This window comes from Aotus nancymaae, unplaced genomic scaffold (assembly GCF_030222135.1).
Source record: "Aotus nancymaae isolate 86718 unplaced genomic scaffold, 86718_ANA_hifiasm-v0.15.2.pri h1tg000028l, whole genome shotgun sequence".
In the NCBI taxonomy this organism is placed as follows: Eukaryota; Metazoa; Chordata; class Mammalia; order Primates; family Aotidae; genus Aotus; species Aotus nancymaae.
Window position 1 is genome coordinate 29,930,320 of NW_026988441.1, and position 22,748 is coordinate 29,953,067.

Consider the following 22,748-nt stretch of genomic DNA (forward strand, 5'->3'; position numbering starts at 1 on the left):
CCGGCGGGGCGGGGCGGGGCCTGGGGCAGAGAAGCTGGGTGCGCATGCGCAGGGGCTGGGCCCTCGGGCACAGCAGTGGCACCACAATTCCCGATACGCTGCGGATGCTGATTCTGAACAGCCCGAAAGGCCAGATGGGACGGCGGGGGCGGGCCTTTGTGAAGACCTGCCAATGGGAGCTCGCGGAAGTAGTGACGTAGACGCCTGATCTTCCAGTAGTCGACGGTGGAGGTGCGTTGAACGCATGCGTCCTGTGGCCACCTAGTAAAAGGGGTTGCTGGTGGGCCGCGTCGAAGCCATGGACCAGGGCTACGGAGGTTTGTGTTGGCTGCTGGGCGCGGAACGGGGAGGAAAGGCGCTGTGCGGGCAGCGCAGCCGCAGCGCAAACGGCCGCGGGCCGGTCTTTCGTCCCGAGCGTGGTTGCAGCCGGGACCTACAGAGGAGGCCGGGGCGCGCGCGCGGGCGCGCCACTCATTGGGTTTTGGCGCCGTCGCTCCCGGGGCGCTGCGTGCGGATTGGCCGCCATGGCCCGAGGAGGCGGGCGGGACTCGGGGTTGGGGCAGAGGCCGCGGTGGGCTTTAAGTAGGGGGTGTCTTGGGCCGTGCGGGCCGTTTCTGCCCCGCAGCTTCCGCGAGGCCCGTCCGGTCCCTAGCGACCCCGGCGTTCGCACTCTCGACTTCCTCTTCCGAAGACGCCACAAAATGGCGGCCCTAGGGGGCGGAGCCACAGCGTGGGGTCCTGAGGTCCGGGGTCTGGGGCTGCCGCGCGCGGGCCGTCCAGGCTTGTCCTAGGCCTGCGAGGCCAGGTGGGGGTCTTCGCTGGGCTCACGTGGCTTAGGGAGCCTGTCCCAGAAGCTGTCCGGCTGCGCGAGGTCGGCCCTTTAGTGCCCGGTGCAGCGCGGTGGGGCCGAGTGCGGCCGGCGCAGGAGTCAGCCTCGCCGGGCTCCAGCTCTGTACCCGGCGCTTGCTGGCCTGGGATGATAGCGAGGGGCAGATGCTGAGTGTTGGTGCAAAGCTGGAAACCTGATGTGCCCTGGGGTTGGTGACAGATTGGCCGTTCTCCTTTAGGCAGTCTGTTGTGGCCTGGAGGGGCCAAGGAGCTGTGCAAGAGGGAACGTACCCATTCCCCACTTGGCTTTAGCTCTTGCCCTGCAGTAGGGCCGATCTTCTCTAGCTGCCTGCTCCCAGCTTGTGGAATCAGAGCCTTCTGAGAGCCAAGTTTGCCCACAGGATAGTTGGGACATGCTGGGTGGGGCTCGACTGGTTGTAGAGAAGCTAGTGGTGTGATCCTGGCTGCAGGATCTCGAGAAGTTGTCGATCTTCAGAAGTGGCAGGGCAAAAGGATCCCAGCAGCAGAAATCGCGGAGAGAGAAGGGTCGGTCCTGAGGTGGGAGCCTGTGCCCGTGTGCTTTAGGTGTCTAACTGACCCGCAGCCTAGGTAGATTTCACTATTCTTTTCCTTCCTTCCCATCAGATCTTTTTTGCAGGTGCCGTATTCCTCTTTTTCAGTCTTAGTTTGGAGATTTTTCTACCCATTCTTCCTACCTCCTGAAAACCTTTCAGACGTAGTGGAGATACTTCAGCTTCCCTGATTTCTTGTGTTTCAGGGAGCGTTTTTAGGTTGAGTTAATAGCGCGTGCCACTTAAGGAAACAGTCTCACGAGGTTGGTTACTTGCTGTTGGAATACGGATACGGATTTAGAGGGCCTTGCAGTAGGACAGGGAAGGGAAGGCATAGCATAGCAGAGGGCAAAACTCAGCAGTATGACTGGGTCAAGTCTCATAACCCATGAGCCTAGCTCCCTTCTCCCGAATGGCATTCCGGGACAACAGAGTTTGCTTTGTACTTGCCGTGTATCGGCACACACTAAGCGCTTAGCAGTGGGGGTGGTTCTGTTGAGGTAGACATGGTTGTATTCCTGCCTCATCAAAGTGAAGTCTTTTGACAGGCAGGGTGGCCACCCGTGCGCAGCTCAGTGCTGGGCCCCAGGGACACAGAAATGAAGAGAACACAGTTCCCATCTTCCTTCCTGGAGGGACCAGAGGGATGCCATAGTGGACGGGGGTGTTGGAAGGGTGAGGAATACAGTCTGATGTCTTAGGGCCCGGCCAAGGCTCTGGGAATCTTAAAGATTCAGGGGATCCTTGGAGGGCTTAAAGTGGCTTAGAGGAAGTGCAGCTTAGAGAGTTGCAGTTTATGCCACCAAATTCCCATGCTTGTTTCCAGTTACGGGGTCCTTGTGATGGCAGTCTCAGCCAGTTTCCTAGCTGTGTGATGGGTGGGGGAATGTGTCCTCATGGTGAGTGGATTGCCTTGTGTTAGCCTCAGTTGTGGAGCGAAGCCTGGAAGGGTAAGGTCCTGGGCCAAAGTCTCTCTGCATGGCAGAGCTGACTTCCAAGCCCACTTCCCTCTCCCCTTTTTCTGCTTTGACTTCAGCCAGGTGGAGTGCGATGATGCAAGTAGCCAGCTGTGGGAGGGCCTTTGGAAGTGGGGGTGGGTTCTTCTTTCTTGTACAGCTGGCACTGAACTGCAAGGAGATCCCTTTAGGCTCCTCAGAGTACCCCCAAAAGGACCCATTCTCTAGTGTGACAAATAGAATCTTAACTCAGGGTCTTCTTGCAGGCTACGGTGCATGGAGTGCTGGACCTGCCAACACCCAGGGTAAGTGGTCTTCTCCTACACTCAAGGCCCTAGCATGGCAGAGCTGAGCCTGATGCTCACCAGGGTCAAGGGAGAGTAGTAGCCCAGGGGTCAGCAAACTTTCTGTAAAGGATCAGATAGTGAATATCTTTGTGGCTTTATGAGCTGTACAGTCTCTGTAGCTGAGGGTATATCCAAGTTTTTTTTTCCCTCTATAATTAACAGACTTTGTTTTGTTTTGTTCTCGTTGCGCAGGCTGGAGTGCAGTGGAGCGATCTCGGCTCACTGCAGCCTCCGCCTCCTAGGGTCGAGCGATTCTGCTGCCTCAGCCTCCCGAGTAGCTGGGATTACAGGCACCTGCCACCGTGCCTGGCTAATTTTATATTTTTAGTAGAGAAGTGGTTTCTCTAGGTTGGTCAGGCTGGTCTCAAACTCCTGACCTCAGGTGATCCGCCCGCCCTGGCCTCCCAAAGTGCAGGGATTAGAGGCGTGAGCCACTGTGTCCGGCCTATAATTAACAGACTTTTTAGTACAGCTTTAGATTTAGTAGTGGAGTTCCATACGCCCAGCCACCTCCACCCAGGCATAGTGTCTCTCATTAGTAAGATCTTGGATTAGCTGGGTGAGGCAGCTCATGCCTGCAATCCCAGCATTTTGAGAGGCTGAGGCAAGAGCATCACTTGAGCCTGGGAGTTCAAGACCCAAGCTCAAGTGATCCTTTTATTCTAAGAAAAAATTAGTAGGGCATGGCAGCACGTGCCTGTAGTCCCAGCCACTCAGAAGGCTGAGGCAGGAAGATTGCTTGAGCCCAGGAAGTCGAGGCTGCAGTGAGCTGTGATTATGCCACTGCACTCCAACCTGGGTGACAGAGCAAGACCCCGTCTCAAAAAAAAAAAAAAAAAAAAAAAAGACCTTGCATTAGTGTGATGCATTTACAGTTAATCAGCCAGGGTTGATGTGATGTTATTCACTGTAGCTCATAGTTTTTTGTTTGTTTTGAGACAGGGTTTGGCTCTCGTTGCCCAGGCTGGAGTGCAGTGGCGCAATCTCAGCTCACCGCAACGTCCGCCTCCCGGATACAAGTGGTTTTCCTGCCTCAGCCTCCCAAGTAGCTGGGATTGCAGGCATGTGCCACCACGTCCAGCTAATTTTTTGTTTTTGGTACAGATGGGGTTTCTCCATGTTGGTCAGGCTGGCCTCGAAATCCCGACCTCAGGTGATCCACCTGCCTTAGCCTCCCAAAGTGCTGGGATTACAGGCGTGAGGCACCATGCCCGACATAGTTTTTGTTAATTTGTATAGTTCTCTTAGTTTTGACAAATGTGTAAGTGATGTGTCTCGTGTCAACATTTGTCACTGAATATACTTTAGAAGTTTTACCCCAACCGTTTGAAAACATAAAATTCATTCTTAGCTGAGGGCAGAGCCTGAGGACGCAGGGCTGCGGGCAGTGTACTGGTACTTAGTTAGGGGCACTGAAATAGGAAAATCATAAGGGCTGTGCCAAGGTGGGAAGTGGGCTCGATGTGGCCGGGCCTTTTGCAGACCCCCGATCTAGGGTCTGGGTCATGATGCTAGGCTTGTTTAGGGGACCAGTGTGTGCTCTCTGCTGGCAAGGTTTTCTGCTTTCTGCCAGCCTGTGTGCTAGGGTGCGAGGGCTCCCTTTGTTTTCTGAGTCTGAGCTCTGTCTCTGGCAACATTTGGGGAGTGGGACTGCTTTTCCACCCACCACCGGGTGTCCCAGGAGGCAGCCTTCTGGGTCTCTTGTGGCACATAACATCCTCGTGCTGGGTTGAGTCGAGGACGTGACTTTGCACCAGTGCCTCGCTGAGCAGTTGGCAGCACCTGCCCTCTGGCTTCTGGTGGGAACTGACCCTTTACGAGGACTCTGCCCAGGGCTGGCAGCCAACGGTGGACGAGCTTCCTGGGTAGTGTGCAGCGTCCCTTCCCTTGCCCTGATGGGAAGGTGGCCTTCCCTGGGAGAGAGCCCAGTGCTCTGTAGGAGTTGAGTGAGCTAAGAACCCTGAAGGAAGCCCTGGCCCTGGGTCTGTGGATGGTGGAGCGAAGTGACAGGTGGGGGCGTCACTGCCTTTGTTCTGCAAATGGGGCTCTGTGTGTGTTTGTTTTCCCTAAGGTGCATATGGAACTGGTGTGGCTAGCTGGCAAGGTAAGCTCTTGGTGGGGTGGGGGGGGGTCTGTGGGTGGGTGAGTGGGCCTCTGATCTGAAGGCTAGGCGGGTCCACCCATCAGGGAGGTTTGGCGTGGATTTCCTGGCTCTCTTCCTGAAGACACAGTCCGCCAGGGCTGCTGTTGTGAATACAGGGGCTGCAGAGGGCTGTGGCGGGCAGCCTTGAGGGAGCATGCCAGGGAGGGTTGCGACTGTGCTTGGGGAGCAGGGTCCTTAATGGGGCCTGTCAGCAGCCGGAACTGCCGTTCCCAGGCTCCTGGTCACCTTGGCTTTGGATGGGGAGCAGGTCCTAGAATCCGGCAGAGAAAACCCGCCACTCGGCACTGAGGCTACCCCTTTCTCTGGCCACTTCATGCTGCCTGTTGGCAGGTCACAGCGCAGTGTGGAGTGATGCCAGCAGCACTGGGTCCCACACCCCTTTTCCTTCTTGGTGGCAGCGGGTGCCCCTCCCCAGTCGTGTCCACCATAGGCAGGCCTCATGGCCACTGAGGTCTGACTTGCTTCCTCCTCTCATGACAGGTTATGAAAACTACAATTACTATGGTGCCCAGAATACCAACGTCACCACAGGCGCAACCTACAGCTATGGCCCAGCCTCGTGGGAGGCTGCCAAGGCCAGTGATGGTGGCCTGGCGGCCGGGGGCCCTGCCATGCACATGGCCTCTTACGTCCCAGAGCCGTGCACCGACAATTCCGACTCCCTCATTGCCAAGATCAACCAGCGTTTGGACATGATGTCCAAGGAAGGAGGCAGGGGCGGGAGCGGCGGCGGTGGGGAGGGCATGCAGGACCGGGAGAGGTGATTATAGACCCCAGCCCTTCCCCTGGGACCCCACACCCACCCACCTCTGTGCACATGGGAGTGGGTATGCACTCTAGAGGGAGGGCTGTCCTGGCCTCCCTCTTGGGTGTGGCATTGATGAGCTGGGTTTATGGGGGAGCCGTGGCGTTACAATAGGACTTCCTTGCTGGTTTTCTGCATGGTGAGGCTTGGGCATGGTTGTTGGCTAAGCTCCCCCAGACTTTTTTTTCTTCATGAGGCTGCTCTTGTGGCCAAGGGCTCTGTGTCCCCCACTCAGCAGTGTTCCAGGGAGGGTATTGGTCGGTTTTGCCATCCAAGTACTTAAGTGGGATGCAGGTGGTTTGGTTTGCTCTTCTGAATGTAGGGATGTTGGGGGTTGGGGAGACATGGAGATTTTACCAAGGGAGTGTGGAGGTGGGTGACCGGGGTGGCCGCCTCTGACACTCTGTGTTTCCATTGCAGCTCCTTTCGCTTCCAGCCATTCGAGTCCTATGACTCCAGGCCCTGTCTGCCAGAGCACGACCCCTACCGCCCCAGCTACAGCTACGACTATGACTTCGACCTGGGGTCCAACCGCAATGGCAGCTTTGCGGGGCAGTACGGTGAATGCCGAGACCCGGCCCGGGAGCGGGGCTCCCTTGATGGCTTTATGCGGGGCCGGGGCCAGGGCCGCTTCCAGGACCGGAGCAACCCTGGCACCTTCATGCGCAGCGACCCCTTCATGCCTCCAACGGCGACCTCTGAGCCCCTGTCCACACCCTGGAATGAGCTGAACTATGTGGGCGGACGGGGCCTGGGAGGGCCCTCCCCCAGCCGGCCGCCTCCGTCCCTCTTCTCACAGTCCATGGCTCCCGACTATGGCGTGATGGGCATGCAGGGGGCGGGTGGCTTTGACAGCACCATACCCTATGGATGTGGCCGCTCACAGCCCCGGCTGCGGGATCGGGTAAGCCCTCACAAGGTTCCTTCGGGCCGCCTTTGCTTCTCTTCTTAGCAGCTTTGTTGAGGTAAAATTTCCCTATTACAACATTCACTTAAACTTAAATTTTAAGTGCGCAGCTCAGCTCTCAGTTAATTTACAGGGTTGTGCAATCATCCCCACCACTGCAGTCTAATCTTAGCATTTCTGTCAGCCCGAAGAGAAACCTCTGCTCCTTAGTCACCCCGTCTCCTCCCCCCAACAACCACGTTTGGTCTCTGTGGTTTTGCGTGTTCTGGACGTTTTATGCAAATGGAGTGATGAAACATGGCCTTGTGTTCCTGGCTTCTTTCACTCAGCACGATTTTCTCTTTAGTTTCAAGTATGTTGTGTCTTTGCTTTTTGAAAAGACTTTGTGTGCCTGTGTTGCCTGGTCTTACAACCTCTTTGTTCTTTTCTGTGGGGCATCTTCACGGCCCAGGTAAGTATAGTTCATGGGGTGTGCTTGTTGTCTGTAGCCCAGGAGGAGAGGGTCTGACCGCTTCGGACCAGATGGCATGGGCAGGAAACGGAAGCAGTTCCAACTGTATGAGGAGCCAGACACCAAACTGGCCCGGGTTGACAGTGAAGGAGATTTCTCCGAAAATGGTACGTCCTGGGGGGCCAGGCGGGCCAGGCAGGCGAGGCGGATGCAGAAAGGGTCAGCTGCCTGCTGGGGTCTCTGCCTGCCCTGTCCGTGTTGTGGACACTCGCCGGTGGCATGTTTCACCCCTACTCCCTCAACCCCCACTGTGGTCAGGACAGATGCACCCTGGACAGCGAGCTTGGGAGGGCGAAAACTGGATCAGGCCACTCTGGGGACTGACTTTTCCTCTTTTTGTGTCTGGCAGATGACGGAGCTGGTGACTTCCGCTCAGGAGATGAAGAATTCAAGGGCGTAAGTCCAGCAGGCAGCACTTTTGCCTCTAGTGTGGGATTTTTTTCTTTCTTTAATTGCCGTTCCTCACAAAGGGGCAGGAGCAGCTGCCGTGGTAGATTCGACTACCTCTGAGTGGATTTAGGACCCTCACTTTTAGCTAGGTTTCTACAAGTTTTCCCCCTTAACCTGGTGTGGTGGCTTGTGCCTATAATCCTAGCACTTTGGGAGGCTGAGGTGGGTGGATCACCTGCGGTCACGAGTTCAAGACCAGCCTGGCCAACATGGTGAGATACAAATACAAAAATTAGCTGGGTATGGAGGGTACATGCCTGTATGGGTCTACTTGGGAGGCTGAGGGAGAAGGATCACTAGAACCTGGGAGGTGGAGGCTGCAGTGAGCCAAGATTGTACCATTACACTCCAGCCTGGGTGACAGAGAGAGACTGTCTCAAAAAAAAAAAAAAAAATTCCACCTACAACAAACATTCCCTTTCTGAAAAAAGCTCCTGTTCCTCTCCCTGGTCTCCAGGCCACTAACTGCAGGAACTGTGGACTGAAGCCTCCAAGCACAGACTGGAGGCTCATTTGCTACCAGCTCTGTGCTGGGTGCTGCTGACCAGTGTCCATGTCCTTCCGTCCTCACAATGAGGCACAGGTGGGCAGCATCAGGGGCCAGTTCATAGCTGGGACCACCCCAAGCTCCTGGGGAGGTGCCTCCACCACCCCAGTGTAGATTCTGGTCCAAGTTGTGGGGGCGTAGGGCCTGGAGGTCCAGCATGGAAGGAGGGCTTTCCCCAGGTCCTAAAGGTCACACGGGCAGGGAGCAGGCAGGAGGTTTCAGGTTTCAGATCTCACTTGGTCTCTGTTTTGCTGATTTAGGTCTTGAGACTAGGAATCTCTGCAAACCTGCTGATTGTTAATTTAACCATGTGTTCACTGCCTAAGGAATCAGCTCTGTTCAGATACTCAGAATTCTGAGTATCTGAATCATTTTTATCTATATGTGATTTGTTGCTAAGACATTGGGTTAATATAAACAAAAGCTTGGAAAACATGGTGGAGCCCATTTTCTATCAAGAATGCCGGAACTGGCCTCCCCCAAGTCAGACTCCCTCTCCCTATAGTCAGTGAGCAGGCTTTGCTTATAGAATTGTGAGGGTGCCTTTGCCATGGGGCAGGCAGTTTTGCAGCTTCGGAGGAACCAAGAGAGGGCGGGTGAGTGGCTCTTTAGAAAGGTTGTCACAGAATCTCTGAAGGCCAGGAGCGGTCCTGTCCCGAGCCTCGGAGGCCAGTCCTGACACACTGGCTCATTCTTGGTGGCATAGCCACCTAGGTCTGGGGTGAGAACGCCCACCAGGAAGTGGCCAGGGGCTAGGCTGGTTGTGGAGAGTTCGGGACACACCAGCTCACTGCTGGACTTTGTGTATACTCTTTTCCAGGAGGATGAATTCTGCGAGTCTGGGCGGCAGAGAGGTAGGCGTCACCGTGTCCTTTGCAGCTTTCCTGTGTCTGCCTGGCTGCCCTGCACTTATTGCCCAGCTAGGCTGGGCTTCTGAGCAAGCCGGAGGCCTGGATGAAAGGGCCCGTGGCTGTGGGGGAAGAGGGGCTGCAGCCACCAAATGGGCCTTGACCGTGGCGATCACCAGACACTTTGCTTCAAAGTGTCTGGGGCAGTACTCAAAATGCGTCTGTCTGCCTAACCCCACGTAGGCTGCAGCAGGGGATGGGGGCAGCCTTGGGTGTCCACCACAGTTCAAGTTTGTAGGGAAGGAGAGACATGAGAGAAGAGAACCACCCCAGCCCATCTTCTGTGCCCTCCTCGGCCAGTGCATGTCCCTGAACTGTTTTCTCCTGGACTTAATTCTGTCCAGTCCCTCCGTCGCCTGCTCCAGGCTGTGCTGTGACCTCTGTGGTGGGGATGCAGCTGCAGCATGCGTTGCCGCATGCCTGTGAGTGTGTGACAGCAGACACCTGCAGGGTCAGGAGCACCCGGGCCCACCAAGTCCTCCAGTGAGTCACCGCTCAACAGGTCTCTTCAGGTCCAATGCAGGAGACCAGAGGGTCTGCAGCAACAGTGGGCCAGGCTTGAAGCCTGTGTGGGAGGGTGGCCTGAGGCGTTGCGGTGCGGAGCTCGCCCTGAAGCCACTTGTTTCTTTCCCCATTCTGTAGCTCTGTCTGTAGCTGGTTACCCCAAGGATCACAGGCTGGCTCCTCAATGGCCCAGCTCCTGATCATTTGAGGCACGTGGCTTAGATGCCCCTCCTGTTACATATTCAAGCTTAGCCTGCCCTCTGCGGTCCTCCCCCAATGACCCGCAGCAGTCCTGTCCATAGCACAGGGCACCCTGAGCGCTTAATGGCACAATGCTAAAGCAAAGGTGACATGTCTGTTGCGCACAGGTCCTGCTACCTACCCGGGATGACTTTGCTATTAAACAGCAGTCATAGTTTCAGGCAGTGACCTCTTGCCAAAAATCCCACACGCCCTTTTGAGAGGCTTCTGAGCAGCGCACGCCGGTCGCCATCTTCGTGGGACAGTCTCGGGACTGGCATCAGGGGTAGGGGTTACGGTTCAGATGCTTCTCCAACCTTTTTTCAGCGTCTGGCCCTGGTCTTGAGCCTCGGGGACCCGGCCTGGCCTCACGCTGGGACGATGGCCGCGTGGCTCTGCGAGGAGCTCCTGTGTTGGCCCTGGGGGACGGACGGGAGGACCAATCGGTCTCTTCCCATTTTTGTTTCTAGGATTGCTTCCCACACAGCCCTGGGAAAGCCCTAGATTGACGGTTTTTGTGAGTGGAAGATAGAGGTCGGGCCAGCAAGGACTGTCAGACCTGCTGAGGCCCTAGTTCAGACGGGGCCGCCAGGACACTCATCAGGGTCCACCTAGAGGTGGGACAGGGTAGCAGAGCGGCTCCTTCACCTCCTGAAGCCTTGAGCTGCTGCCTCTTCATCCTGGGAGAATTGGCTTCTCCTGTGTTATTGGGAGAAAACCCCATTGCAGGGCACTAGATTGGACAAGCAGGATGGGGAGGACAGAGAGCAGGGGGCCCTGGTGCACATGGGATAGACAGGCCGTGTCCCTGGCCCGTCCCGGCTTCCTCAGGCCATGCAGGGAGTGAGGTGACTCCTCCGGGTTCTCATCCCAGACCCATGTCCACTGGGAAGTCTCTGATGGTGCCTTGGGGCATCCTGGACCTTGCCACATGATGAAGGCAGTGGCAAGACATGGGGTGCAGTGGCCAAGCTGCAGCCCCCAACCAGGTCCTGGAGCTTAGCTCCTTTGCAGGCCCCTCAGAGCGTCTCGAAGGGACTTGTCTGTTACAGGAGAGAAGGAAGACGAGGATGAGGAAGTAAAGAAGAGAAGGGAAAAGCAAAGGAGGAGAGACAGGATGCGGGACCGCGCAGCCGACAGGTGAGGCGTGGGCACCACCCCCACTGGAGGAGGTGGACCTGGCACGGGGTAGGCACTGCTGAGCTCCCCTGTCCTAGCTCCACAGCACCGGGGCCATGCCAGTGGGAGGCAAAAGAAGAAACAGTTGAGGGTGCAGGAAACACTGCCTCTCTTTGTGCTCGCAGCACACATGCTGCCTGTCTTCTAGAATGGCTGGGATGTTGCCTTGGTGGTTAGGTTTCTGCTCTTGCTTAGAGAATTGGTGTTTGACTCGGGTGTTGTCTATTTCTCTGGAATCGCAGCCTTGCTGGTGAGTCTGCGTGGCCCATAACTGCCCAGCAGGGGGCTCTCTTACTCTCCTGCAGGCCTGAGGGGTGTCCCTGTCCCCTGACCTGGTACCTGGCATCTCAGACAAGTTTCTTGCATTCACCTAGTTCAAATCCAGACCACTCCTGGAGTTTGACAGAGCTGGGAGATAGGTAGAGAGATGGTCCTACCATCAAGATTTCCTCCTAGAATAGGAGAAATGTAAACATGTTGAGCCCAAAGGATGTCAGTGTGACCACATCATGTCCCTGCTGCTCCCTGTCAGCGGTTAACTGGCTTCTGACTAGAAACTGAAATCCCCAGTGATCATGTGATGCTGGGGAATCCTTGACCTTAAAGCTCGCATGGGACAGCGATTTTCTTGTGCAAAGAAATGATTAGTAAAAGGGGCCAGGCGCGTTGGCTTCCACCTGTAATTCCAGCACTTTGGGAGGCTGAGCAGGTGGATCACTTGAGGCCAGCAGTTCAAGACCAGCGTAGTCAACATAGTGAAACCCTGTGTCTACTAAAAATACAAAAATTAGCCAGGAATGGTAGTGGTTGCCTGTACTCCCAGCTACTCGGGAGGCTGAGGCAGAAGAATCATTTGACCTAGGGAGGTAGAGGTTGTAGTGAGCCAAGGTCACACCACTGCACTCCAGCTTGGTGACTCCAGCTGCTCAAAAAGTAATTTTTTTTTTCTTTGAGATGGAGTCTCGCCCTGTTACCAAAGCTGGAGTACAATGGCGCGGTCTCAGCTCACTTCAACCTCCCCCACCTCCAGGTTCAAGCAATACTGCCTCAGCCTCCTGAGTAGCTGGGATTACAGGCACATGCCACCACACCCAGCTAATGTTTTATTTGATTTTTTTGTATCTTTAGTAGAAATGGGGTTTCACAATGTTAGCCAGGCTGGTCTCGATCTCCTGACCTCGTGATCCACCCGCCTTGGCCTCCCAAAGTGCTGGGGTTACAGACACAAGCCACGACGCCTGGCCTCATTTTGAATCGCTTCAACCTGGGAGGCAGAGGTTGCAGTGAGCCGAGATTGCGCCCGTGCACTCCAGCCTGCGGGACAAGAGCGAGATACCGTCTCAAAAAAAGAACCGTTTCTTCTTCAGTACAGGAACATTGTCACCATTGTTGTATTAGACAGATAAATAATGGGTAGAGTAGATGACTGACATGTCACATGGAAATTGAGATGACTTTTCATTAGACACAGGGGTCTTGCTCTGTTGCCTGGGCTGGTCTTGAACTGGCCACAAGAGATCTTCCTGCCTTGGCCTCCCAGAGTACTGGGAGAAAGGCATAGAGATGACATTTTTTTTACTTTTTGTATTTTATCATCTTGTATGTTCTTCCAATGAAGAGGTGACTTGTTTTTGAAAAGAAACCTTCAGAGCTTGCACTAGTGACTGAGGACTTAAGGATCTTGAAGGAACTTAGAGGAATTGTCACAGGGAGGCAGAGGTGTAGCAGGGAAGCATGCATCTCATCCATAGCTTCCTGGCAGCTCTGTGTATGAGCCCCGGGATATGTCCCTTTTTCTCCTCCGTAGGGGGTGTCTCCCGAAGTGGAAGTGTCTTTATGGTGCTTGTCGGGTCAGAAGCCAGGCGTGTGGAGTTGGCAGGGTGAAATCCTGAGTGCCACAGGGCCTGCACCCCTACACCAAAAGGACTAGAACCTCCAGGACGGCCAGGGAGGGAGCACCCCAGTGTGGTGGCCTGGGGCCTGTACTTCGCTCTCTCTCTCGCCAAGCAGCATGGCATGCATCACCACACCTGGCTAATTTTGTATTTTTAGTAGAGACGGGGTTTCTCCATGTCGGTCATGCTGGTCTCAAACTCCCAACATCAGGTGATCCATCTGCCTCGGCCTCCCAACGTGCTGGGATTATAGGCGTGAGCCACCACGCCCAGCCAGAAGCCTCACTTTTTATCTGTAGAACTGGATGTGACATGTCTTTACAGGGAGTCCCATGGGAGAACTGATCTTGGGCTTTGTGTTTTGAATTGTGTGAGGTCTTTTCTCTGCACATAAAATGAGATTGCCTTGTGTCATCCCAGTGGCTGTGGAGCAAAGCTTATTTGAGAAGCTGGGAGGTAGATGCTGCGCCCCAAGGAGCTGCCAGGCAGAGCTTAGGGGGTCCCTGGTTCTGAGCAGTCACTGCTTTCCGGTGTTTTCTCAGGGGCTTTGGGACCAGAGGGCTGCAGTGTCAGCTGATTATGAATCTTTGCCTGAGATACTTGTAAGTCTATGTTCCTGTTATTCAGCTGGAGAAGTCTGGTTAACTGCTATTCTGTTGCTCCTTGGGAAGTCGGAACTCTTGGTTTAGCAACCATTTTCCCTAGCTGAGTGCAGTGGCATGCACCTGTAATGCCAGCTACTTGGGAGGCTGAGGTGCGAGGATCGCTTGAAAAACCCGGGAGGCAGAGATTACAGTGAGACGAGATCTTGCCAGTGCACTCCAGCCTGTGCAACAGAGTGAGACTCCATCTCAAAAAAAAGAAAGAAAAGAAAAACCCTGTTTCTATTTCAGCTCTCCCCAGAGGTGAGCTGATTCTCCCTGCCTCACTTCCCTCCTCGTTTTCCTTCTCCAGGATTCAGTTTGCCTGTTCTGTGTGCAAGTTCCGTAGCTTTGAAGACGAAGAGATCCAGAAGCATCTGCAAAGCAAATTTCACAAAGAGACGCTGCGGTTTATAAGCACCAAGCTGCCCGACAAGACGGTGGAGTTCCTCCAGGTAAAGGACACCTGGCCCCCGTCACCACGTCCCCCACCAGTCCTGCAGGTGCCGGATCCTTTGAATGAGGAGGGGAAATCAGAGGTGTAAACTTGGTCAAGGTTTCTTTTCCCAGATAGAACAGCTGTGTAAGTCCCCAAGTCACAGGAACAACCAAGAGCTCCAGCCATCGTGGTTCCCACTCTTCTGCCCACGGAGCTCCTCTGATAGCTGCCTGCCTAGCCCTGGCAGCTGAGAAATGGCCACATGTGCCAGCCTCTCATTTTACTTAATGCCATCTCCAAATCCACCTTAGGAATACATCGTTAACAGAAATAAGAAAATTGAGAAGCGACGTCAGGAATTGATGGAGAAAGAGAGCCCAAAACCAAAACCAGATCCTTTCAAAGGTGAGTTGTGGTCGCAGGATGCTTGCTGTCCTGGATGGTGGCAAGGCACGTGACCCGTGAAACATGGCGCAAGGCCAGCCCGAGGTGGCTGAGAATGTGGCAGCGAGCCCTGTGGGAAGAGTGCTGAGCAGCAATAGAAAGAAAGAAGCCTTCGGTGTGGCTCTGCATAGGTCATAGCTGACATCAGAGTGACATTAAGCACTTTGATGTCTTTTCCTCCTTGGTTTGAAAAGAAAGGACCAGAAGGAACAGAAAAGCTGAAATGCGCAGAATTCCCAGCTATAGAGGCCGGATGTGCTGACCCATACTCTCTAAAGAAGGGCAGGCTACACCCTTCTGAGTGTTGCCAGGAGAAAACCTGGACCCTGTTGGGGAGTGGGAGGAGGAAAGCATCACTTGCTGTCTCAGATTCTCCAAGACATGGATTTCCTCACAGGGATTGGCCAGGAGCACTTCTTCAAGAGGATCGAGGCTGCTCACTGCCTGGCCTGCGACATGCTGATCCCTGCGCAGCCGCAGCTCCTCCAGCGGCACCTGCACTCCGTGGACCACAATCACAACCGCAGGGTGAGTCTTCTGCCCCAGACTGCCTGGAGTGCGTGTCGCAGGCTGTGGCTCAGAGCCTGCTGTGTCTTACGGGGAGTTACCCATATCTTCAGGGGTTCTCGCTGTGTTTGAAGTCTGTCACTTCCATTGATTGGTTGTAAGATTCGCCTATATTTTTATAGAAATGTGAGAAAACGTGTTTGCTTAGAATGGATTAAATGCAGTAGCTGAGATTCTCCTAATTTGAGAGTGTTTCCTGTAAGCCACGTCGGTCAATTCCCCAGTAGCTGAGGGCCTGGGGACTTCCGTAAGCTGAAGCTGAGGGCCATTGAGAGCTGAGTGGCCCAGGGGACTTGGACTAAAGGACTGGTCCTTCCTTACCTAGCTGATGGGGCTTCTGGCTAAATGTTGAGTTCAGGGGTCAGCACATTCTTTTTTGAAAGGCGTTAGATATGAATATTTTTAGCATTGTAGACCATAGAGTCTGTTCAGCAACACAGCTCTACCTACCGTCAGTGCAGAAAAGCAGACAGTAAAAGTGGCTGTGGCTGTATTTGGTCTGCAGGCTGAAACTTCCTGGCCCGGGGTTAGCATCTCTCTTCTTAGTTTATCCAGCTATTCAATGGGGAAGTCAAGAGCTGCCCACCCATCTCACAGTACTGTTTTTGGTTTTGGAATTTTTTTTTTTTTTGAGATGGAGTTTCACTCTTGTAGCCCAGGCTGGAGTGCAATGGCATGATCTTGGTTCACTGCAACCTCTGCTTCCCAGGTTGAAGCAATTACCCTGCTTCAGCCTCCTAATGTATTTTTAGTAGAGATGGGGTTTCACCATGTTGGCGAGGCTGGTCTTGAACTCCTGACCTCAGGTGATCCACTAGGCTCAGCCACAGTACTATTAGAGATCACCTGAGCCGGGCACAGTGGCTCACACCTGTAATCCTCACACTTTGGGAGGCCGAAGTGGGTGGATCACCTGAGGTCAGGAGTTCAAGACCAGCCTGGCCATCATGGTGAAACCCCATCTTTAAAAAAAAAAAAAAAATTTAAAAAGATCAGCTGAGGCCGGGCGCGGTGGCTCACGCCTGTAATCCCAGCACTTTGGGAGGCCGAGGCGGGTGGATCCACGAAGTCAAGAGATCGAGACCATCCTGGTCAACATGGTGAAACCCCGTCTCTACTAAAAATACAAAAAATTAGCTGGGCGTGGTGGCACGTGCCTGTAATCCCAGCTACTCAGGAGGCTGAGGCAGGAGAATTGCCTGAACCCAGGAGGCGGAGGTTGCAGTGAGCCGAGATCGCGCCATTGCACTCCAGCCTGGGTAACAAGAGCGAAACTCCGTCTCAAAAAAAAAAAAAAAAGATCAGCTGAAAAGCAGTATACAAACAAGGGACCATTGTGCAAATGAGTCAGGCCCTAAAACAGTCAGAGGCTTGGTGCAGTCATAGTTGTTTTTTGTTTTGTTGTTGTTGTTTATTTTTTGAGACATGCGGTGGTGCAATCTCAGCTCATTGCAACCTCCGCCTCCCAGATTCTTGTGCCTCAGCCTCCTGAGTAGCTGGGATTAGGTGTGCGTCACCACGCCCAGCTAATTTTTTGTAGAGATGAGGTTTCGCCATGATGGTCTTGAACGCCTGGCCTGAGGTGATCCACATACAGCCTCCCAAATTGCTGGGATTACAGGCGTGAGCCGCCACACCCAGCCTAGTCATGCTTTTATTGTTGAACTCATTACAACATCAATGTAATAAAAAAAAAACTGAAAAGAAAGAGCTTGCCCTTTTCCTCCACTGAGTCTGCATAGCTTCTCATTTATACATGCTCTCGTTTCACCCCCTATTCTGGACGTGCTACATGGGTCTCAGTGGCACACCTGTGTGTTTATCTCTTAAGACTGTCCAGCTGTTCCAGTCTGTTAGTCTTGGTTACACGGTATCTGGTGCTCTCTCTCTTCTTGAAGCCTGGTGTTTTGAGATGTGCCTCTCTGCCTAGGGCTGATCTCAGGAAGACTTGGCAGAGCCTGGCTGGTTTGTTCTCTTCCTTATTTGTGCCATTTTTAAAAGCTCACATTTGGTTCACTTTGCAGTTGGCTGCTGAACAGTTCAAGAAAACGAGTCTCCATGTGGCTAAGAGTGTTTTGAACAATAGACACATAGTGAAGATGCTGGAAAAATACCTCAAGGTCTGTGCTTGCAAGTACCATGGGTGGGAAAAGCTTTTGAAAGGGAGGATGAACCCCATGAGCAGGGAGTTGAATCCAGAGTGCAGTATTTAGCACTTCTGAGTCTTTTGACCAGTTCAGGGACACCGGAATATATCAGGCTCGGGAATGTGACAACTTGGGATTTCCAACCAACTCACTGCGTGCCTGGGGACTCCGGGGATGTGGCGCTGCCTGATTAATCAGTGTGTAATGGCCATGACTCTTAGCATGAAAAACCCTGATGGTTTAGCCTTAAAATTCTGAGCAAATGATGATTAGGCGCTTTTTCAAGAAAAACCCATGGTTAGCCCTGCTCGGGAAGTTGGGAGGATTACTTGAGCCCAGGAATTTGAGGCTACAGTTAGTTATGGTGGTACCACTGCACTTCAGCCTGGGTAACATAGCAAGACCTGGTCTTTAAAGGAAAGCTGGGAGCTGGGAGTCATGGCTCATGCCTGTAACCCCAATAGTTTGGGAGGTTGAGGCAGGAGGATCCCTGAACCCAGAAGTTAGAGGCTACAGTGAGCTATGATTGCGCCACTGTACTCCAGCCCAGATGACAGAGCAAGACCCCATCACCAAAAAAAAATAAATAAATAAAAAATCAGAGGTAGATAATTTTCTAGCAGATAAGTTAAAAAGATTTCGTTGGCAGAGCCAGCTGACAGCGAGGTTGAAGATGAGGGGTAGTGAAGAACCAGGGCCTTTGTGATGGGATCAGCATATGAAAGTCCCAAAGTGGGTGTTCTTGGAGAGAAGTCTGGTTGGAAGAGCTCCCAGTTGTCTTGTGGAACCCATTTTGTTGAGTATTCATCCCAGGACTTCAGCATTTGGGGCTGGTAGCTAAGCCCCAGCCCACAACCTGACTTCGAGACCTGTTTTCTGTCCTCTCAATTACTAAATGCTTCCATAGTTGACAGTTCCATCTATAATAAACGGCACAGAAACAAACCAGTTTAAGAAACTTGGCTGGACGTGGTGGCTGACACCTGTAATCTCGATGCTTTGGGAGGCTGATATGGGCAGATTGCTTTGAGCTCAGGAGTTCGAGACCAGCCTGGACAACATGGTGAAACCCTTTTGGGAGGCTCAGGCAGGAGGATCCCTGAGCCCAGAAGTTAGTTAAAATTAGCTGGGCATGGTGGCACACACCTGTGGTCCTAGCTACTCAGGAGGCAGAAGTTGCCATGAGCTGAGATCGTGCCACTGCCCTAAGTGACAGAGTTCTAGAGTCAAGTGTAGACTCAGGCTTCTAAGTGTCTCTATTTATTTTTAATTTTAGAGTCGGGTCTTATTCTCTTACCCAGTCTGGAGTGTAGTGGTGTGATTATAGCTCACTGCAGCCTCGAATTTCTAAGTTCAAGAGATCCTCCCACCTCAGCATCCCAGGTAGCTGGGACTGCAGTAGTACACCAGCACACCAGCTAATTTTTTGAGATAGTCTTGCTCTGTTGCCCAGACTGGTGTGGCCTCATGTGATCCTCCTGCCTTGACCTCCCAAATTGCTGGGGTTGCAGGCGTGAGCCACTGCGCCTTGCTGTAAGCATCATATTTTAAGACATGTTTCCTAATCTGGTAATAATAATTTTTAATTTGCTTGTTTTAGACTAGAGATAGTTTTTTAACATATACTTAGAATTTTGAGGGAGTCAGACTTGGATTTGAATCTTCATCCTGATGTTTAGTGTGGCTTTGTTATGTCTGGCAAGTTACTAGTCTTTGAAGCTCAACTCTGCAGCTGTAAAATGGGAATTTATCTCAGGGCTATGGGCATAAATGACACACAAAATTTTTTTTCCTGCAACCTCCACCTTTTGGGTTCAAGCAATTCCCATGACTCTGCCTCCTGAGTAGCTGGGATTACAGGCATGTGCCACCGCACCCGGCTAAATTTTGTATATTTTGTAGAGCCCGGAGTTTTGACGTGTTGTCCAGGTTGGTATTGAACTCCTGAGCTCAAGCAGTCCTCCCACCCCAGCCTCCCAAAGTGCTGGGATTACAGATGTGAGCACCTGAATGACACTGAAATTTAACATAGTGTTAACTTCCTGTTACATGTCCTTTTTTTTTTTTTTTTTGGAGACACAGTCTTGCTCTGTTACCAGGTGCCAGTCTGGAGTACAATGACACAATCTCAGCTGACTGCAACCTCCACCTCCCAGCTTCAAGCAATTCTCCTGCCTCAGGCTCCCAAGTAGCTGGGACTACAGGTGCGCACCACCACGACCAGCTAATTTTTGTATATTTTTAGTAGAGACGGGGTTCCATCATGTTGGCCAGGATGGTCTCAATCTCTTGATCTCGTGATCCGCCCGCCGCCTCAGCCTCCCAAAGTGCTGGGATTACAGGAGTGAGCCACCACGCCCAGACTACGTGTCCTTTTTTAAAAAAACATCAAGTTAAGAAATCTTAGGTCTTGTGAACTTTTCTGCAGAATGTGCCTGGCGCAGTGGTTCATGCCTAATTCCAGCACTTTGAGATGCCAAGGTGGGCAGAAACCCCATTTCTACTAAAAATACAAAAATTAGTCAGGCTTGGTAGTGCATGCCTATAAACCCATTACTTGGGAGGCTGAGGCAGGAGCATCACTTAAACCTGGGAGGCGAAGGTTGCAGTGAGCCAAGATCATACCACTACTGTAGTCCAGCCAGCCTAGGTGACAGAATGAGAGTCCAACTTAAAAAAAAAATAGCAGAATGTCTAGTGACATTTTTCCGAGGTTTTTTCTGAATCTGTAGCCTCCGAGAACCTGTAGGTTTAACTCCCGTGGTGTTGTTTATGGAAGTGTTTCTCTTGTGGACTCTGCTGGTTCTGCAAAGCTGACATCCCAGCATTCATGGGCCTCCTGAGTTCTGCTACACTGACGTGTGTTTCTCTTTGGCCAGGGTGAGGACCCTTTCACCAATGAAACTGTTGATCCAGAAATGGAAGGAGATGACAATTTAGAAGGTGAGGATAAGAAAGAGACACCTGAGGAGGTGGCCACGGATGTCTTAGCCGAGGTGATCACGGCAGCAGTGAGGGCAGTCGACGGGGAAGGAGCGCCGGCTCTGGAGAGCAGCAGGGAGCCAGCTGAGGGCAAAGGCCCTGTGGACACAGCAGAGGCCAGTAGTGATCCTGAAGCTGAACAGCCCCTGGAAGAGCAGGTGCCCTGCGGAACAGCATCTGAGAAGGGTGTCGTGGAGGCAGGAAGTGGGACAGCAGAGGGAGAAAGTGCCCAAACCAGAGCTACTCCTGCCCCAGCTGCCACGGATACTGAAGCGGAACAAACTGATGCAGAGTCCAAAGATGCTGCTGTCACAGAATGATGCTCATTTCCCTGTTCCAGGGGAGGTGTTGTATGATGGACGTGTTGCTCTTTCCCCCTTGGTTTGCAAGCAGTACAAGGGTGTGTGCTACCGGGATACACTGTAAACTGATTTTGGTGAAGAGACCCAGCCATTTCCTCCTGGGCAGAGCCCCTCGGCTTGTCTCACGCAGTCATGTGGCTTCTTGCCTGCGTTTGAGAGCTGCAGAAGTACCTTTTCCTTAGCGGCTGTAACATTTCTCTTGACACTGCACTTGGAATAATAAAGTTTGGGTGATTACAGCTTGATGATACTTTGCTTATTCAATACAACCACTGACTGAATGCCTCCTTTTTTATTTTTGTCCTTAATTTTTTTTTTTTTTTTTTTTGGTTGGGAACAGCTCAACACTAGGAATATACCTTGCTCTATAGAGGATTTTTTTTTTTTACATTTCAAGCTTCAGCCTTTAACCTGTATCTTTGTAGCACTCCGTATGGTGAGTGATCTTTACAGGACTTGCCAGCACCTGGTTCAATGTGGCGTTGACTACGTCACATCCACGCGCCCAGAGGCCAGAAGAATCTGACCAACCTACGCCACTAGAAGCAAACCCACCTCACTCTCAAGCCAGACTGTGCAGAGGGCACTGTTTCCAACGGTTAGTCTCACGGCATCGCTTCTCTCATGTTTTACCTCATTTGTGTTCCACCTCTAGATTCAGGTTTTTTCCTTTAAAATGAGTTACTCCCACTCAAACACATTTACAATGGGACGTGGTGGCACATGCCTATAATCCCAGCAGTTTAGGAGCCTGAGGCAGGAGGATAGCTTAAGCCTAGGAGTTCGAGACCAACCTGGACAACACAGCAAGACCCCATCTTGGAAAGAAAACTTGATGATTCCCATAGATGGAATAATCCAACATAAACTGCCACAGATAGAAGCTATCTATTACAAAATAATATAATGAAATACATGTTTCACTTTAGAGAAATAGCTATTACTTTAGACCTTTCTGAATCTGAGAAAGGGAGGCTAGCATGTGTTCAAAGTTAGCACACACTTAGAATTTCCTAAAATCAGAAGAGTCTGAAGATCCCTTTTGAAATGGCCGTGCTGTGTCAGTTTCCCGGTGGCCTTTTGAACTGTATACTTCTCACATGTTGGGAAACATGGGCCACTGGGGAATCATTAGAAAAAGAGGCAGTAAAATAACTTGGTGATTCTCTACTGTAATACCAGGGGCTAACATGATACACATTCTAGGAATTGGGCCCTGTTCATGAGGAGCCTTAGTGGAGATTCTGGGTGAATATTTATGAAGAAGTCAACATTAGAACTAAAAATGGAAATAAACTGCTTGATGAGACGATGGCGCCTCTGGGTCATTTCTGCTCAGCGTCTGTTCACGTTGCATAGATGTGCCTTCTTTGCAGGCTGAACGTGCCCTTTAAGCTTGTTCTCTTGGCTGAGCGAGGTGGCTCACGCCTGTAAGCCCAGCAGTTTGGGAGGCCGAGGCGGGTGGATCACTTGAAGTCAGGAGTTCGGGACCACTCTGGCCAACATGATGACATGTCTCTACTAAAAATACAAAAATTAGCTGGGCGCCATGATACATGACTGTAGTCCTAGGTACTCAGGAGGCTGAAGCAAGAGAATCGCTCAAACCTAGAAGGTAGAGATTGCAGTGAGCTGAGATCGCACCACTGCGCACTCAACCTGGGCAACAGAGTGCGACTCTGTCTCTAAAAAAATAAAGATAAAAAGTTTTAAAAAGTTTGTTTTCTTAAAGCAAAAATGTTGGTAGCATTGAACATCAGTAGTACAAAAACAGTAGTGGAACTGCTTTATTTCCTTAATTTTTTTTCTTTTTCTTTTTTTTTGGAGATAGAATCTCACACTGTCGTGCAGATTGGAGTGCAGTAGCGCAATCTTGGCTCACTGCAACCTCCACCTCCCAGGTTCAAATGATTCTCCTGCCTCAGCCTCCCAAGTGACTGGGATTACACGCACCCACCACCATGCCGGTACAGACAGATTTCACCAGGTTGGCCAGACTGGTCTTGAACTCCTGACCTCAGGTGATCAGCCGGCCTCAGCCTCCCAAAGTGCTGGGATTACAGGTGTGAACTACTGCACCAGCACCCCCCGCCCCACCCAACCACCCTTTCTTTTTCCCCTAAAAATCCAAGACCTGGCCAGTTGTGGTGGCTTACACCTGTATTCCCGGCACTTGAGGAGGTCAAGGCAGGTGGATCACTTGAGGTCAGGAGTTTGAGACCAGCCTGGTCAACATGGCAAAACCCTGTCTATACCAAAAATCAGCCAGATGTGGTGGTGCACATCTGTAATAGTAGCTACTGGGGAGGCTGAGGCAGTTGAACCAGGGAGGCAGAAGGTGCAGTGAGTCAAG

At 52.2% G+C, this 22,748-nt stretch overlaps 1 protein-coding gene across 2 annotated transcripts; it reads left to right on the forward strand.

The window, feature by feature from the left end:
- Nucleotides 1–221: 221 nt before the first annotated feature.
- Nucleotides 222–21,704, forward strand: AKAP8 (A-kinase anchoring protein 8). 2 transcript variants are annotated; one of them, XM_012457771.3, is made up of 14 exons: nt 222–317; nt 2,623–2,661; nt 4,775–4,807; nt 5,348–5,627; nt 6,093–6,576; nt 7,068–7,197; nt 7,440–7,486; nt 8,908–8,941; nt 10,792–10,879; nt 13,768–13,909; nt 14,205–14,298; nt 14,735–14,865; nt 16,929–17,024; nt 19,931–21,704. In XM_012457771.3, exons 1-14 carry the CDS (start codon nt 299–301, stop codon nt 20,351–20,353), a joined length of 2,040 nt encoding a protein of 679 aa, XP_012313194.1. In that variant the 5' UTR covers nt 222–298; the 3' UTR covers nt 20,354–21,704. The 2 variants fall into 2 exon arrangements, with proteins under 2 accessions (XP_012313194.1, XP_012313195.1); XM_012457772.3 differs by lacking the exons at nt 4,775–4,807; nt 5,348–5,627 and having other exon boundaries at nt 227–317.
- Nucleotides 21,705–22,748: the final 1,044 nt, after the last annotated feature.